Consider the following 13,514-nt stretch of genomic DNA (forward strand, 5'->3'; position numbering starts at 1 on the left):
GTATATAATCGAAAATTATTATTTTCAGTTATGTATAACTACTATTACAGGAAGAAAAATGTACATATTAGAATTGAATCTGGACAGTTATAAAAACTGTTTTAATAATGTACTTATTATATATTATTAACAAAACGTATTTCAGAATAGAAAAATTAACTTCCATGTAATGGAAATAGGTTGTAAACACGATTGATTAAATCGATGTTAGTTATTAAGAAATTCTTTTATTGTAATTGCTAAAAGGTATAAATAATATTTATCATAAATACTAATATAATATTAAGAGAAAATGCAACAAAAGAAAAATGTGAAACCACTAACACTTAAAATTAAGATAATACGTCTTTAAGATTTCTGTTTTTACAAACATAAATCTGAAGGAGGTGTTACGTACGTGTTATTTACACGTATTTATTATACGGAGAGGTGATGTGTATACCGATGGGATAATATATTCAAACAGTGTAGCACCAACGGATAGGGCGAACACCTGCACATCGTGATATTAAATATAATGAGATAAGACATGGTCACACGTCTGGTCTCTCAGAAATGAAGTAAACAACAGTGTTAATATTGTACGATTTAATTGGACATTAAGACTTGATCCAGTCGTAATTCGTAGAACCGATGAAATCGTCAGGAAAGGCACCAACCGAATAATACATTTAATTTAGTGAGCTCCTTAGGTATCATTGGTCACCAATCAGTCACCACTCTTGACGGTTAACTTATATAAGGAGACAGGCAAGAGCTCAGAGACGGTTAGGGATATTCGAGACGCTAAGAGGCGGTCGTACACCACTCACACCATCTTGTGCTTATAAAATTGTATTCTTGTACGAGTTAATTGTATTAAATAAAGACTTAATCTTTTAACTTGCAAACATTAGTATTTCTTATTTCTACGTTGATATATGTATCGACGTTGACATAACGGACGCAACATGGTTATGAACCCAAAACTGGGGGTAACACTAATGACGCAGTTTAGCGGGACTCATCTGGTAATAGTGGAGATACGAAACGGGGATCAGAGCTTCTATGTGGGCAATGCGTACTTCCTGTTTTCGGAGCCGACCGAAATCCATGTCGAAAGACTGGAAGAAGTCGTCCGGCAATTGGAGGGTGCGGACTGGTTCATTGGGGGCGATGTCAACGCTAGGTCTACACTTTGGAATGACACACATACAGACCTGAAAGGGGAGAAGGTAGAGGATATGATTATGTCGGGTAACATGATCTGCTGTAACTCGTGGTCGACGCCTACGTTTCAGTCGGGGATGGGATCGGCGATACTTGATCTGACGCTTGCGTCGGTGAGTGCTGCCGTGAATGTCCACGATTGGAAGGTGGTGTTGAACGCGGTTACTACTGATCATCGACTAATTATATTCTGCTACGATGTAAATGAGGACGGAAAGAAGGAAGAATGGGAACGAAAAAGGTTTAATGTCTGGAAAGCCGACTGGAATGTTTTTCGCCAAAGGCTCGCTGAAAGACTGTTTGACGGTCAATCACGCGAGCTAGAGGGGGATATTCATTCTAGAGCGGATTACCTAACTTCGGCCTTGACCGAAGCATGTAAGAAGTCGATGCCGATGACGAGGCCCCATGGACTCAAGATGCCGAAGTGGTTCACGGAGAAACTTGAGACCCAGAGGCGTACTGTCAAGCGGATAAGACGGAAACTGTGTAAGTCTCGAGCTGAAGGAAGCGAGGAAAGGACAGCCGCATTGGAAGAAATCTACAGGTGAGAGAGAAATAAGTACACAGCAGGTAGGAGAAAAGAACAGACTAGAACCTGGAGAAAGTTTACTACCGAGGAAGGTAACGAGAGACCATGGGGGTCCGCCTATCGGTGGTGTAAAGAAGGAGCAAACACCGACTCACGAGGTGTGCTTGCAACCCTCCGAAAGGAGGGAGGCGTGTGCACGGTGGGTCTGGTTGAAACTCTAGACTTACTGCTCAACTCCTTAATTCCCCCGGATACGATCGACGGTAAAACCGAGGAGCACAAACGACTTCGCGAGGAGACGGGTGTGCAACTAGGGGACACTAAAGAGACGGCCTGGAGTGGAGAAAGTGAGAGCATCCACTGTGAGGAATTTTCTCAGGAGGAAGTGAGAAGGGTGATATGGCGCATGGGAAGGGACAAAGCCCCTGGGGAGGATGGTCTAACAGCCAGAATCCTTAGAGTGGCGTTCCCAGTGATGGAGGAAATACTGACCACTCTTTTCAACGAGTGTTGGAGAAGGGCCCGTTTTCCGAAAGGGTGGAAGTATGCAGTGGTGGTACCACTATTGAAAAATTGTGACAAGGATAGATCTGACCCAAAGTCATATCGCCCGATCAGTCTACTTCCGGTGCTGTCAAAGGCACTGGAGTACCTGATATGCGTGAGACTGAGGGAAAAGATTGGTCCGAGTATGAACGATAATCAATACGGCTTTAGAGCGTACAGATCGACAACCGATGCAATATTGAGAATGCGGGAATGGACCGAAAGTCGGGCAGAGTAGTACGTTCTCGGAGTGTTCTTGGACATTTCTGGGGCGTTCGACAATGTTTGGTGGCCGGCAATATTGCATCACTTGAAAAGGTTGGGAGCCACGGAGAGATTGTGTGAGATGACACGGGACTACCTAGGGGTTAGATACGCCAGTATCACTGTGCCGACGGAGAGAAGCCAGGTTAGGCTGTCCAAGGGTTGTCCTCAAGGGTCTCAGTTTGGATCAGAACTCTGGAACATTTTGATAGGCTCTTTTTTGAGTCTTGACGAATCAGAAGGAGAACTATCTATCGGCTACGCGGATGACGCGTTGCTGATGATAGCTGGGAAGACGAGATCAGTGGTAATCCAAAAGGCAGAGTCCAAACTGAAAAGAGCAGGATCCTGGGCGGGTGGTATGAAGTTGATCTTATCGGCCACAAAGACGAAAGTCATGTGTCTGAAGGGAAGACTGACTCCAGCCTACACATTTAGGATGGACGGGAAGAGGATAGCGGAGGTAACAGAGATGGATTATCTCGGCGTTACCTTGGACGATAGGTGGAGTTTTAGAAGCCATGTGAAAAGAGTAGCGGGGAAAGCGGCACCAATGTTTCAGAGGATCCGGCGTATAGTAGCCTCAACCTGGGGCCTTAGTGGGCGGACGACGCGCAGATTATACTTAGGTGTATTTTTGCCGAGATTGCTTTACGGGGCTGCTGTGTGGGGTGAAACCGTCGGCGATCGTATGATGAAACGTCTGCTGTTAGGAGCTCAAATGGGTGCGCTCTTGGCGGTAACGGGGGCATATCGTACCACGTGTACGGATGCCTTGCCTGTGCTGGCGGGAGTTCTTCCTTTGGACCTGTCTTCTAGACAATGGGGTCACTTGGCTAGGAATAGGAGGTTAGGGCTCGGGAGGGAGCATATGGCTAGGGTAGAGGAGGAAGTACTTGCCGAGTGGCAAGCACGGTGGGAGGCTAGTGAGAAGGGTACACTCACATATAGCTATTTCCCATGCGTGAAAGAAAGGTTGTAGTGTAGCTGGGTGGAGATAGACCATGAGTCCTCCCAGTTCCTAACGGGACATGGTGGATTTAGGTCCTATCTCCTACGCTTCTCTAAGTCAGAGACCGACGAATGTCAGCTGTGCGGAAGCTCGGATACGATGGAACACGTCGTCTTCGAGTGTGATGCACTGGCGGGCGTTAGACGGGCACTAATAGACCTAGTGGAGTCGAGAGAACTACAGTGGCCATGTTCACCGCGCTTCCTGGTGAATTCCCCGGAACTCTGGAAAGGGTTTCGTGGTTTCATTACGGAGGTGTCGGTCGTTCGCAGTCATGTAGTGGGTTTCTCAGTAGATGAGACGTAGACTCACGCTCGAAAGAGCTGAGGGCGTCGGGGACGCGTAGTGGTTGCAAAGGTGCGGCATGGGAAATGGTGTGAATAAACCCTACGGGGTGATGTCTGCCATTTCTGGCGGCCGTGGCTCGTCCTATTGGATTGAGTAGGCATCTGGGATGCGGGCTGCAGTGTTGATCGGCGTGATGGTAAAAGAGACAGCGGAAACTACTCCTTGGGGCAAGTTCTGTTTGCTCTTCTCTCCAGTGACCTACGTGTTCACACTAGGTGCGCCTGGGGCGCGTGGTTTTGATGCACGGTCTTCGGACCTGTAGACGCTAGGCGGAGCGTGTGGAATAGAGTACTCACTCTATTTAAAAATAAAATGAAGGGTCACGACCACCGTGTGACCCGCGAGCGCGGCGTTATGGGCCAACCACTAGCCCTCGCGTATCTGTAAAAGTAAATAGTAGGGAGGCGAAATGTCCTAGCTTAAGGCTATGATGGATGTCTAGCCGGAACGTCGCACTTTAGACGCCTAATTTAAATTAGGAATAAGTTCTACGGGAACGACGTCTGGAACCAAGCATCGGGGAAACCTGGTGTGGACGTCTGGGATCGGATTCGTAGTAGCAGTCATGTAAATGACGAAAGTGGTTATTGATCGCATGCTGATCAGGCGAAGGTTAACGGTGAGTATTCTCCTGGGAACACAGCCACTCTGCCGGTGGGAGTATACCACCTGGCGGTTGCTTAAACCATATTAAGTAGCGGGTTGGATAGTTCCGCGGCCCTACCAGAGGTCAGTAGAGAGATTTGATACATCTTGAAACCAAACTGGAAGTCATTTGAAAACCCATGTTTAAGGCGAGGAGCGTAAAAACTCCTCTTCTGAGACTGGTGGACGGCCTTAAACTGTCCTCATATGACGATGCCCGATACTTTTCTCGAAAAGTATCTGGTGCCTCTGCCTGAAAGGGGACGAGTCTAGGCTCATATACCTTTCTCGCGGAGTGAAGGACTCTGTCCAAATTTGGAACTTCAGCACGGCCTATCTGTATATTATTAAATCAATGCTAGTATATTTCTTACCGTTGCAGTTTTATTTGATCTTACGATAGTTTAAATAATAAATAATTAATTAATTTGTAAGACTGCAATTCACCGTTTTGATGTTACACCTTATAATGGTGAGTTGGTCGTATAATAGTTTTGTTATTATATAATCTATATATGTCTATCGACTATATTAGTTTATGTCTTTAAAATGGATAGTTCCTTTGAAGTTTTTGCAACTGCCATTAAAAAAAAATATCGAAATTATATACGCAAAAATTATTTTATAGACATTTTAAGTATAGATAATATAATATATAACCTAGACTGACAAATTGCATTTAAATTTAACACATCCATTATATACTTACTCTCCACCCCTAATAAACAGCATCACTTTAAAAAATTAAAATTAAAAGAATAAAATGGTTTTTTTTTAATATTATTATTTTATTGCAAAAAATTTGTTAACATTCGAAAATATTAATTTTTGTAATTCTTAGTACTTTTTAAGTACTTTTCTTATAAATTAATAAACATCACTTGTTAATGGTTGCAAATTATTGTTACCGGATAACTTCAATTGTATCTCAGACAAACTTTTATTCTTTGTCTCTGGAACTATATACCAAACAAATATAGCACCCAACAAGCAAAATAAACTATATATCCAGAAAAGGCCAGATAAACCAATCGAATCCTTAACCACTAACGTTAAGAATGTTACCGCAAATACTAAAATCCAGTTGATGGCAGTTGCTAAGCTTGTACCAAATGGTTTGACCTAAAAATAATTTGGGTTAGTCAAATATATAATAGATGATTTATATAAACCTATTTTTAGGTATAAAGTATTATTTTACTCAAGTTGTATTTGAAAACTAAACGTACTTCATTGGAAAATATCTCTCCCATTACTACCCATGGAATAGGACCGAAGCCCAAAGAGAAAGCTGAAATATATAACGCAATAAGAATCAATGGTAACCATGATAAAATGGAATCTTTAGGGACCAATTTATTGCTCTGGTCAAGGTATAAACCTAAACCAAAGAAACTCAGACTCATCACAGCTGCTGAAATTATCAACAATATTCGACGGCCTGCTTTATCTACAATCGTCATTGCTACAAATGTCATAACCAGCTATAATATAAAAAAAAATTAATTATTTATTAATTTAAAAAATTATTATCAGACTTCAATACCGTATGATCATTTAGAAAATAAATAATAAAATCAATAAAGAAAGGTTTAGAGTGTATAAATTCAATATTTACTTACAATATTTAAACTTGGTATTAAAAAAAATTCACCTGAACGATTCCAACAGCTATAACTGATGTATTTGTGGTTATTGAGCTTCCAATTTCATCAAAAATATAACTCATATAAAAGATAATCGCGTTTATTCCACTGGTCTGCTGGAAAAACATACAACCGATACCGATCAAAAGAGATTTGCAATTGGTCTTGTTGGCCATCACTTTCATGAATGTATCTTGATTTGCTGTTTGGAGTTCTATTTCTGTCTGTAATAAGAAAAAATGACACTGAAAATATTGTGTTATGATACCTGTTAGATATGATTATAAACCTGTATTCTGTTATACCTTAATCATGGTCAACTCGCTTGCAATGTCTGTGGCATTTCCATCTCGAAGTTTCGTCATTGATTCATTAGCTTTTTCGTCTTTGTTTTTACACATTAAGAAATATGGTGATTCGGGTATGAAAAACGTTAGTATTGCGTGCAACACGGTCCAAATTCCACACAAGATATTTAATGTAACGTATTCAACTATCGAGCCGACTACGAAAGAATAAAGGATTCCAATTACGACGTAGACTTGAAATATTGTTCCCAACGTTCCTACAGAAGATCACATAAATATGGAAAATTTTAATAAACATACATTTTATAAAATGTTTAAATATTCTCCTTACGAACGCAAAAATGCATAGTATTGTTTTAGTTTTTAAGACGTGTGTTCGGTAAGCATTTACCTCTAATATGTGGTTGAGAAATCTCAGCTACGTAAGATGGTATGACGGTACACAGCGCTCCAACCCCGATTCCATGTAGTATTCTGCCTATCATTAACATCCATAAAGCATTGGCCATAGTGAGAAAAATCCATCCAATAATGATGGAAATCTCAAATAATACCATGCTGTAACGACGGCCAATTATTGCCGATATTTTACCCGCTGGTAATGCACCAAAGACCGCTCCGATACCAAAAATAGAACTAAAACTTTTAAAATCATCAACGGAAATCAAAAACTTAACTTCAATTGACAATAATGCATTAGCTGGTGACGTCCAACCCAGGATCGTACCCATAACCATTGCTCCAAGAGTAGCTGTAAACCAATTATAGTTATAATAATCAAGTTAAGTTTTGAAAGTCATTAATAAAGTGAAATTAAGATAACGTACCGATTAAGGAAGATAATATTTGATTTCTGACACCTTCTGTTAAGGACATCTTGATGTATTTGATGAGGATGTTATGCTCTTTTATATAATTTTAACAAAAATTAACAGATTATTAATAAATTAATAACAATTATATGGATATTTTGTTTTTTATTTATAATACATGCAGATATACAGTGATATTCAATAACAGTTTCCATATGGCCAGTATACATAATACGCTTCTTTTCATTCATACAATAATGTATGCAGAATAATCGATTTAACGTGAAACACGCATATTTTGAAGTGTTGTATTTTTTGAAAATATATTTTTAACGTACTATTTTATAGTTGTATTCAATTTTTATTTTTTCATCTTTATATCACATTGTAGACCGACTATTTTTATTTTATTGCTGATCGGAAATTTAATAATGCCGAACGGCAGTTTTATGAACGTTGTTAGCGGCGATAGGCACCTGATGATTCACACGGTTCAGGTTGAGATTCTTGAAGATATTTTGTTGAAAAAGTTTTATAGGTTAGGTGTGGAAGTAGCACGCTCCTGATGACTACTGCTGTGGCACAGGTAGCACTTGCTGACGACACGCACCGATGTTTCTGCCAGATGTCTCCTAATGCCTTGAGAAATCTTGGAACTATTGCCCGAGTGCTGCCACAGTGCCACATACTAACTTATAATTCAAGTTATTACTGGCAAATATAGATCGTCAAAACTGTAATACAATATAGCTTGATTCGTATTCATAGATTTCTATAGATCAACTTTAATAACTAATTATTCTATAAGAAAATAAAATATAGTTATAATATTTATTAATTAATAAAAATAACGTCTTGTGTATTCATAATACACATTGTAGTACATTTACATATAACACTAGACAAATATAAAAAACAAATGTAAATAATAATAATTTCTAGAAAATGCTTATATATTGTATGTGCAGATACAAATACTATTTCTCCGTATAAAATAAAAACACCTACAAATATTATTTTGTAATTATGTACTACGTATTTTTACCTGGTAAAATTTTCTTGTTTTGAATTATATTAGAGAGTTCAATAATGTTACTTTTTAATAAACTTTTACTATACGGAGGGTCTATAATTTCTCTGAGTAACCATTTTTTCGTAAAATCTGTAAATAAAATTGAAGAATTATGATATAATATTTAAGGTAAGATTAAATGAGCACTGCAATACTTATAATTTCAGATGCACTTCCATTTTAAAAGTCCAAAATACAACGTTATCCTTTAACTTCAGGAAGAGTACAATTTGATATGTACTTAAAATAAAAAAAATTACAGATTTTGCGACCAATTATATGGAATCGCACTTGTATTTGATAATAATAATGACTTTCTTGTTTTAAATAGGTATGTTAATTGTTTTCAACTTTCATAAAAGGTAATAAGTTCAATATAATGTTTTAAAATATACAGTGTTTCATGACTAACTAACAAATGCAATAACTTTTGTTCTATTGAACATTTTCAAATTTTTAATTTTTTAAATTGACAATTGTCGTTGGTCTACATTTAAAATATTTTTTGATTTTTTTTTTAAATTTTTTATGTAAGATTAATAAATCAAAAATTTTCTATTTGATATTTAAAAAAAAACGAAATAGCCATTTTGTTGATATGATTTTTAAAAAATGTTTGCAAAAAAAAAATAAATTTTTAATGTTCAGCTGTTTATTTTCTACGATTTTTAAAGTTTGCATAATTTTGTATTGTTTCAAATACATTTTCTAGATCTGACTTGGGTATTAGCATTGATTTTAAAATATACATATAAATATATTTTAAAATATTCTATAATAAATGGTTCTAGGCGCCTGGACTTTGGAACTACGTTTTTATGCTGAAAATGTCGGTTTACAACAACGGTATAACCTGTACAGATTTCAAGACGTCCATTATTTATAAAAATACATTTCTTACTAAATAAAATATAATTGTTTACAAATATAATAACGATACCTCTCGGATTTTAATTAAACTAAAAACGCGTTTCCAATAACTCCTATAGCAGGGGTCACCAACTGGCGGACCGCGGTCCGGATACGGACCTCGAGCACTTTTTTTACGGACCGAGAGCGCGTTTTCATTTTACATTGATCCCAAGTTCATACGCGCCAAGCCAGCGAGGGAAACTCGCCATCGTCGGAGTGGCGCGTATGAATTTGATCAATGTAAATTAAAACGCGCGCGTACGATACGTATGATACGCGTCCATGTGAAACGGGCCTTATCCACGGAAAAGTTTTTATCTAGTTTAAATCCGATAATAAATAATAAGATAAGATCGTAACGTCGAGTGTCTGTCTACGTAGAACGCGTGTAGTTCGCAGTAATCCGTATGCACCGCGACGCGACAGACGAGTTCCAAATATAGATAGTGTTCATAAGTTCAAACCGTTTACTGCACTGTGTGTTTGACGTTCTGTTCGTGTTCGATTATTAGTTTTTCTTGTACACATTTTGAATATGGAAAGAAAAAAAAAGAAAAGTAGAAGCTGAAAATCGACAGTTTCTCGCAGAATGGACTGATTTATATTGCTTTACGTTACCTAACCGTGTTGGAGCTCTACCTGTTTGTTTGATTTGTCAACAAACAGTAGCCATCATCAAAAGTTCAAATCTGAAAAGACATTATGAGACTAAACACAAATCATTTAGTGAAAAATATCAGGTAGGAAGTAATCTTCGTAAATCCAAAATTGAGAGTTTATATTTATCTTATTCAACATCGACTCAAATTATTAACAAGGCAATGAGTGAACAAGAAAAATGTACAGAGGCTTCTATGCGTATTTCATGGATACTTGCTAAACACATGAAACCGTTTACCGATGCTGATATAATCAAAGAATGTATAATTGAAGCTGGAAATGCGTTATTTGATAGTAAAAATGATATTATGGAGACTATTCGTAATATTCCGTTATCTACGTCTTCAAATACTCGAAATACAGAACTATTAGCAAAGGAAAATCATTCTAATTTAATACAATCTTTATCAGCCACGCGTTATTATGCTTTAGCTATGGATGAATCGTGTGATAAGACTGATACAGCTCAGTTGTGTATTTTTGTACGATATTTCGATAATACCAGTGAACAGTTTGTTGAAGAAATATTAACTATTTTACCACTGTTAGGGACCACTTGTGGTGAAGACATATATCAAGCTGTTATAGAATATTTCGAAAAATATAAATTAGATATGAAAAAACTTATTTCATGAACAACAGACGGCGCGCCATCGATGATTGGAAATAAAAAAGGTTTTGTTCAGAGACTAATTAATAATCCGAAATGTAATAACAAGATAATATCTTATCATTGCATTATCCATCAAAGTGTGTTGTGTTGCAAGTTAAATTTAAATCTCGAAGCTACAATGACCCAAGTGACCAAAATAGTAAACTTTATTCGAGCCAAATCATCATTGAAGCACCGTCAATTTAAATCATTTCTCGATGAAGTTAAATCACAATATGGTGATTTACAGCTATACAATACCTAATGTAAGGTGGTTGAGCAAAGGTTTTGTACTTCAACGATTTTTCGCAATATTGGACGAGATCAAGTTATTCCTTTCTAGCAGTGATCAATTATGTGCAAAAGACTATTTGGATTTCCTTGAAATAAAAGAACATGTCATATCTATCGCTTTTTTGACAGATATATTTAAACATATCAACGATTTAAATTTCAAACTACAGGGTAAAGGAAAATTAGTGTGCCATCTACTGTCAGAAATCAAATGTTTTTCAAGGAAAATGGATCTATTTTGTGAAGATATAGAAAACGAACGTTTGCACTTTCCTAACTTAAATACTGTTTTTGATGACGCTGAAGATAATAATGATATTGACCTCAATCAATTCATTAATTTTATAAAGAAACTTAAATCTGAATTTGAAGATAGATTTACTGATTTCAAAAAAATTGAGAATGTAGTGCAAATTTTGAATAATTGTTTTTCTTTACATCCCAACGGCGAATGGAGTAGTGAAGCCACAAGCGTTTTTGGCTCTAATAAAGCTGCCCTACAGATGGAGATAATCGAATTTCAGGAAGACTTGAGTTTAAAGGAAAAATTTATTCAAGTCACCAACAATTTACAGTACGATCAATTCTGGATGAAATACGTTTGTTCAAGTAAATACCCAGAACTAAAATGCTTGGTTTTAAAACTGTGTACAATGTTTGGATCAACATATGTTTGTGAAGCCGCTTTTTCTAAGATGAACTTCATTAAAAACAATTTCAGATCTCGGTTAACAGATGAACACCTTAACGAGTTAATGCAAATCAGTTGCACCAACTTCACACCAAATATTAGGAAGCTCGTGAAAACTAAAAAATGTAATTTTTCACATTAAAAATGAAATATTTTAAGTATAATCTTTTTTTTTTTGCAAATTCAATTTAAATAAATAAATAAATATAAATATAAATTTAAAAAATGTATATACCTACCTGTTTATTAACGTGTGTATAATAAAACTTGAATAAATAAATAAGTATAATAACAAATTTATAAATTATAAATACCTATTTATTAACGTGTGTAAAAGTCATTGAAACTGTTTGGACCGCGTAAAGTTTGGTAAGTTTCAAAACGGACCCCCATAGAAATTAGTTGGTGACCCCTGTCCTATAGCATGGCTCATCTGTATATTATAAAATCAATGACAATATTAATAAATTGTTCCCCGTATAGGACATCAAATAATAAGAATAAAAATAACTGTGAACGAATATCTTTATCATTGTCGTAGTATTATCGGTGTTAACGTATTTATTACATGTACGATAATATGACTTGGATTATTTCTTAGGTGCATAATGAATATTGTAATTCGGTTGAATAAAATAATTGCAATGTTAATAATTGTTTTGTTTATGCGAGTATGATCTATAAAAATTTTTAGAAAATCAAGTATCTTAAAATAACATGTTGATAACGGTCACTATGATAACAACTATACCTCCACCATTGAACACGATATGATAACTGGAATGCTCAGTGCTCACCAAGCAGTGTTGCCTGAGAGAGAACTTTAGAATGAGATAGAACATAGTAATGGTAATACTATCTTTGTCTTGCACATGGCGCTAATATCTTAATTTCATATTTTACCGCGATATTATTTTAGTTTGGTTATTAAAATGTAATTACACTTCATTATTTTTGTAACTTCCACAAAATATTTATTTTATCGTCGATATAACTAAAATAGCATTTCTATTAAAATAACTATTTATAGGTTTTAGACTTGGTGGCTTTCAATTCATAATAATAAACAAAGAAAACGATATAAATTGTATAATATTATATTTTCAATTCAAATAAAAATATTTTTATGCATTTTTATTTTAATTAATTATTATTTACAAGTAACTGGGTTTTTTTAAGGGGAAGACTCAGTCTCAAAGTCTCCCCTAACGAGCCGCCCCTGGATATCAGTTACCGTAAAATATATAATTAGTTGCAGTAATGTACCATCAATGATGACGGTAAGCTCTTTCTTAAAAAGGATCACAAATATTTTTATCAAGTAATGGGTCAACTGCGGATAACTGGTAGAAAATGTTGTTATTTTGTGATATATACAATGCAATGGACCAATATTCAAAACATTTATTACGATAGTGAATTTTGGAACACTAAAATGGTTGAAAAATTAAAAATGTATGATAAATTCATAAATTTTACAATAGTTATTTATACTATTTAATATTTGTATGTGTTACATTTTTTTACAGGTTTTACTTAGAATGTTTGCTTGCGGAAATAGCTGATCCGCTTTACGGAAAGAGAATGCAAATTGAAGACATCAGAGAACCAGCTCATATAACAAAAGCAAAAAATTTGCAAAAGCAAAAAATTGCAGCAAAACGACAAGCGGTTTAATGATGTTTTAATGTTTATGATATTTATTTTTACATTCAAAGTATAATAAAATATAGATTTACTAGTCTTATTATTAATGCATACAATAAATGTATATTTCTTATAAAATTATAAAATTAATATTATTTATATACGTAGTAAAAAAAAGAAAAAGATGATTTTTTTATTATTTTAAGGTAATAATGATTTTTTTTGAAATTTTAGGGTCATATCTCCTTCCCATATAGGTTCGCA

At 35.7% G+C, this 13,514-nt stretch overlaps 4 protein-coding genes across 4 annotated transcripts; 3 read left to right on the top strand and 1 right to left on the bottom strand.

Annotated features, from left to right (window-relative positions):
- Positions 1–5,423: 5,423 nt before the first annotated feature.
- On the bottom strand, positions 5,424–7,386 carry LOC112602042 (facilitated trehalose transporter Tret1-like). Its single transcript, XM_025349956.1, has 6 exons — positions 7,338–7,386; positions 6,902–7,261; positions 6,508–6,767; positions 6,211–6,426; positions 5,786–6,040; positions 5,424–5,678 (listed from the first exon to the last, which is right to left on the bottom strand). Exons 1-6 carry the CDS (start codon positions 7,384–7,386, stop codon positions 5,424–5,426), a joined length of 1,395 nt encoding a protein of 464 aa, XP_025205741.1.
- Positions 7,387–10,127: 2,741 nt separating this feature from the next.
- Positions 10,128–10,601, top strand: LOC112602043 (zinc finger BED domain-containing protein 5-like). Its single transcript, XM_025349957.1, has one exon. It carries the CDS (start codon positions 10,128–10,130, stop codon positions 10,599–10,601), a length of 474 nt encoding a protein of 157 aa, XP_025205742.1.
- A 253-nt stretch (positions 10,602–10,854) lies between these two features.
- Positions 10,855–12,212, top strand: LOC112602044 (general transcription factor II-I repeat domain-containing protein 2-like). The gene is made up of 2 exons (XM_025349958.1): positions 10,855–11,728; positions 12,205–12,212. The coding sequence occupies exons 1-2, from the start codon at positions 10,855–10,857 to the stop codon at positions 12,210–12,212; spliced, it is 882 nt and encodes a 293-aa protein (XP_025205743.1).
- A 715-nt stretch (positions 12,213–12,927) lies between these two features.
- LOC112602045 lies at positions 12,928–13,280 on the top strand. Its single transcript, XM_025349959.1, has 2 exons — positions 12,928–13,058; positions 13,133–13,280. The coding sequence occupies exons 1-2, from the start codon at positions 12,928–12,930 to the stop codon at positions 13,278–13,280; spliced, it is 279 nt and encodes a 92-aa protein (XP_025205744.1).
- Positions 13,281–13,514: the final 234 nt, after the last annotated feature.

Source organism: Melanaphis sacchari, unplaced genomic scaffold, assembly GCF_002803265.2.
Source record: "Melanaphis sacchari strain LSU unplaced genomic scaffold, SCAv2.0 Contig815_pilon_pilon, whole genome shotgun sequence".
In the NCBI taxonomy this organism is placed as follows: Eukaryota; Metazoa; Arthropoda; class Insecta; order Hemiptera; family Aphididae; genus Melanaphis; species Melanaphis sacchari.

What these genes read in the sequence shown, in the direction of transcription:
- LOC112602042 (XM_025349956.1), bottom strand. Translation starts at nt 7,386, where the DNA reads ATGTCCTTAACAGAAGGTGTCAGAAATCAAATATTATCTTCCTTAATC. An exon ending in GCGAGTTGACCATGATTAAG is followed by an intron (nt 6,427 to 6,507) that starts GTATAACAGAAT and finishes TTCTTATTACAG; the next exon opens with ACAGAAATAGAACTCCAAAC. An exon ending in GAGAGATATTTTCCAATGAA is followed by an intron (nt 5,679 to 5,785) that starts GTACGTTTAGTT and finishes AATTATTTTTAG; the next exon opens with GTCAAACCATTTGGTACAAG.
- LOC112602043 (XM_025349957.1), top strand. Translation starts at nt 10,128, where the DNA reads ATGAGTGAACAAGAAAAATGTACAGAGGCTTCTATGCGTATTTCATGG.
- LOC112602044 (XM_025349958.1), top strand. Translation starts at nt 10,855, where the DNA reads ATGGTGATTTACAGCTATACAATACCTAATGTAAGGTGGTTGAGCAAA.
- LOC112602045 (XM_025349959.1), top strand. Translation starts at nt 12,928, where the DNA reads ATGGGTCAACTGCGGATAACTGGTAGAAAATGTTGTTATTTTGTGATA. An exon ending in ATGGTTGAAAAATTAAAAAT is followed by an intron (nt 13,059 to 13,132) that starts GTATGATAAATT and finishes ATTTTTTTACAG; the next exon opens with GTTTTACTTAGAATGTTTGC.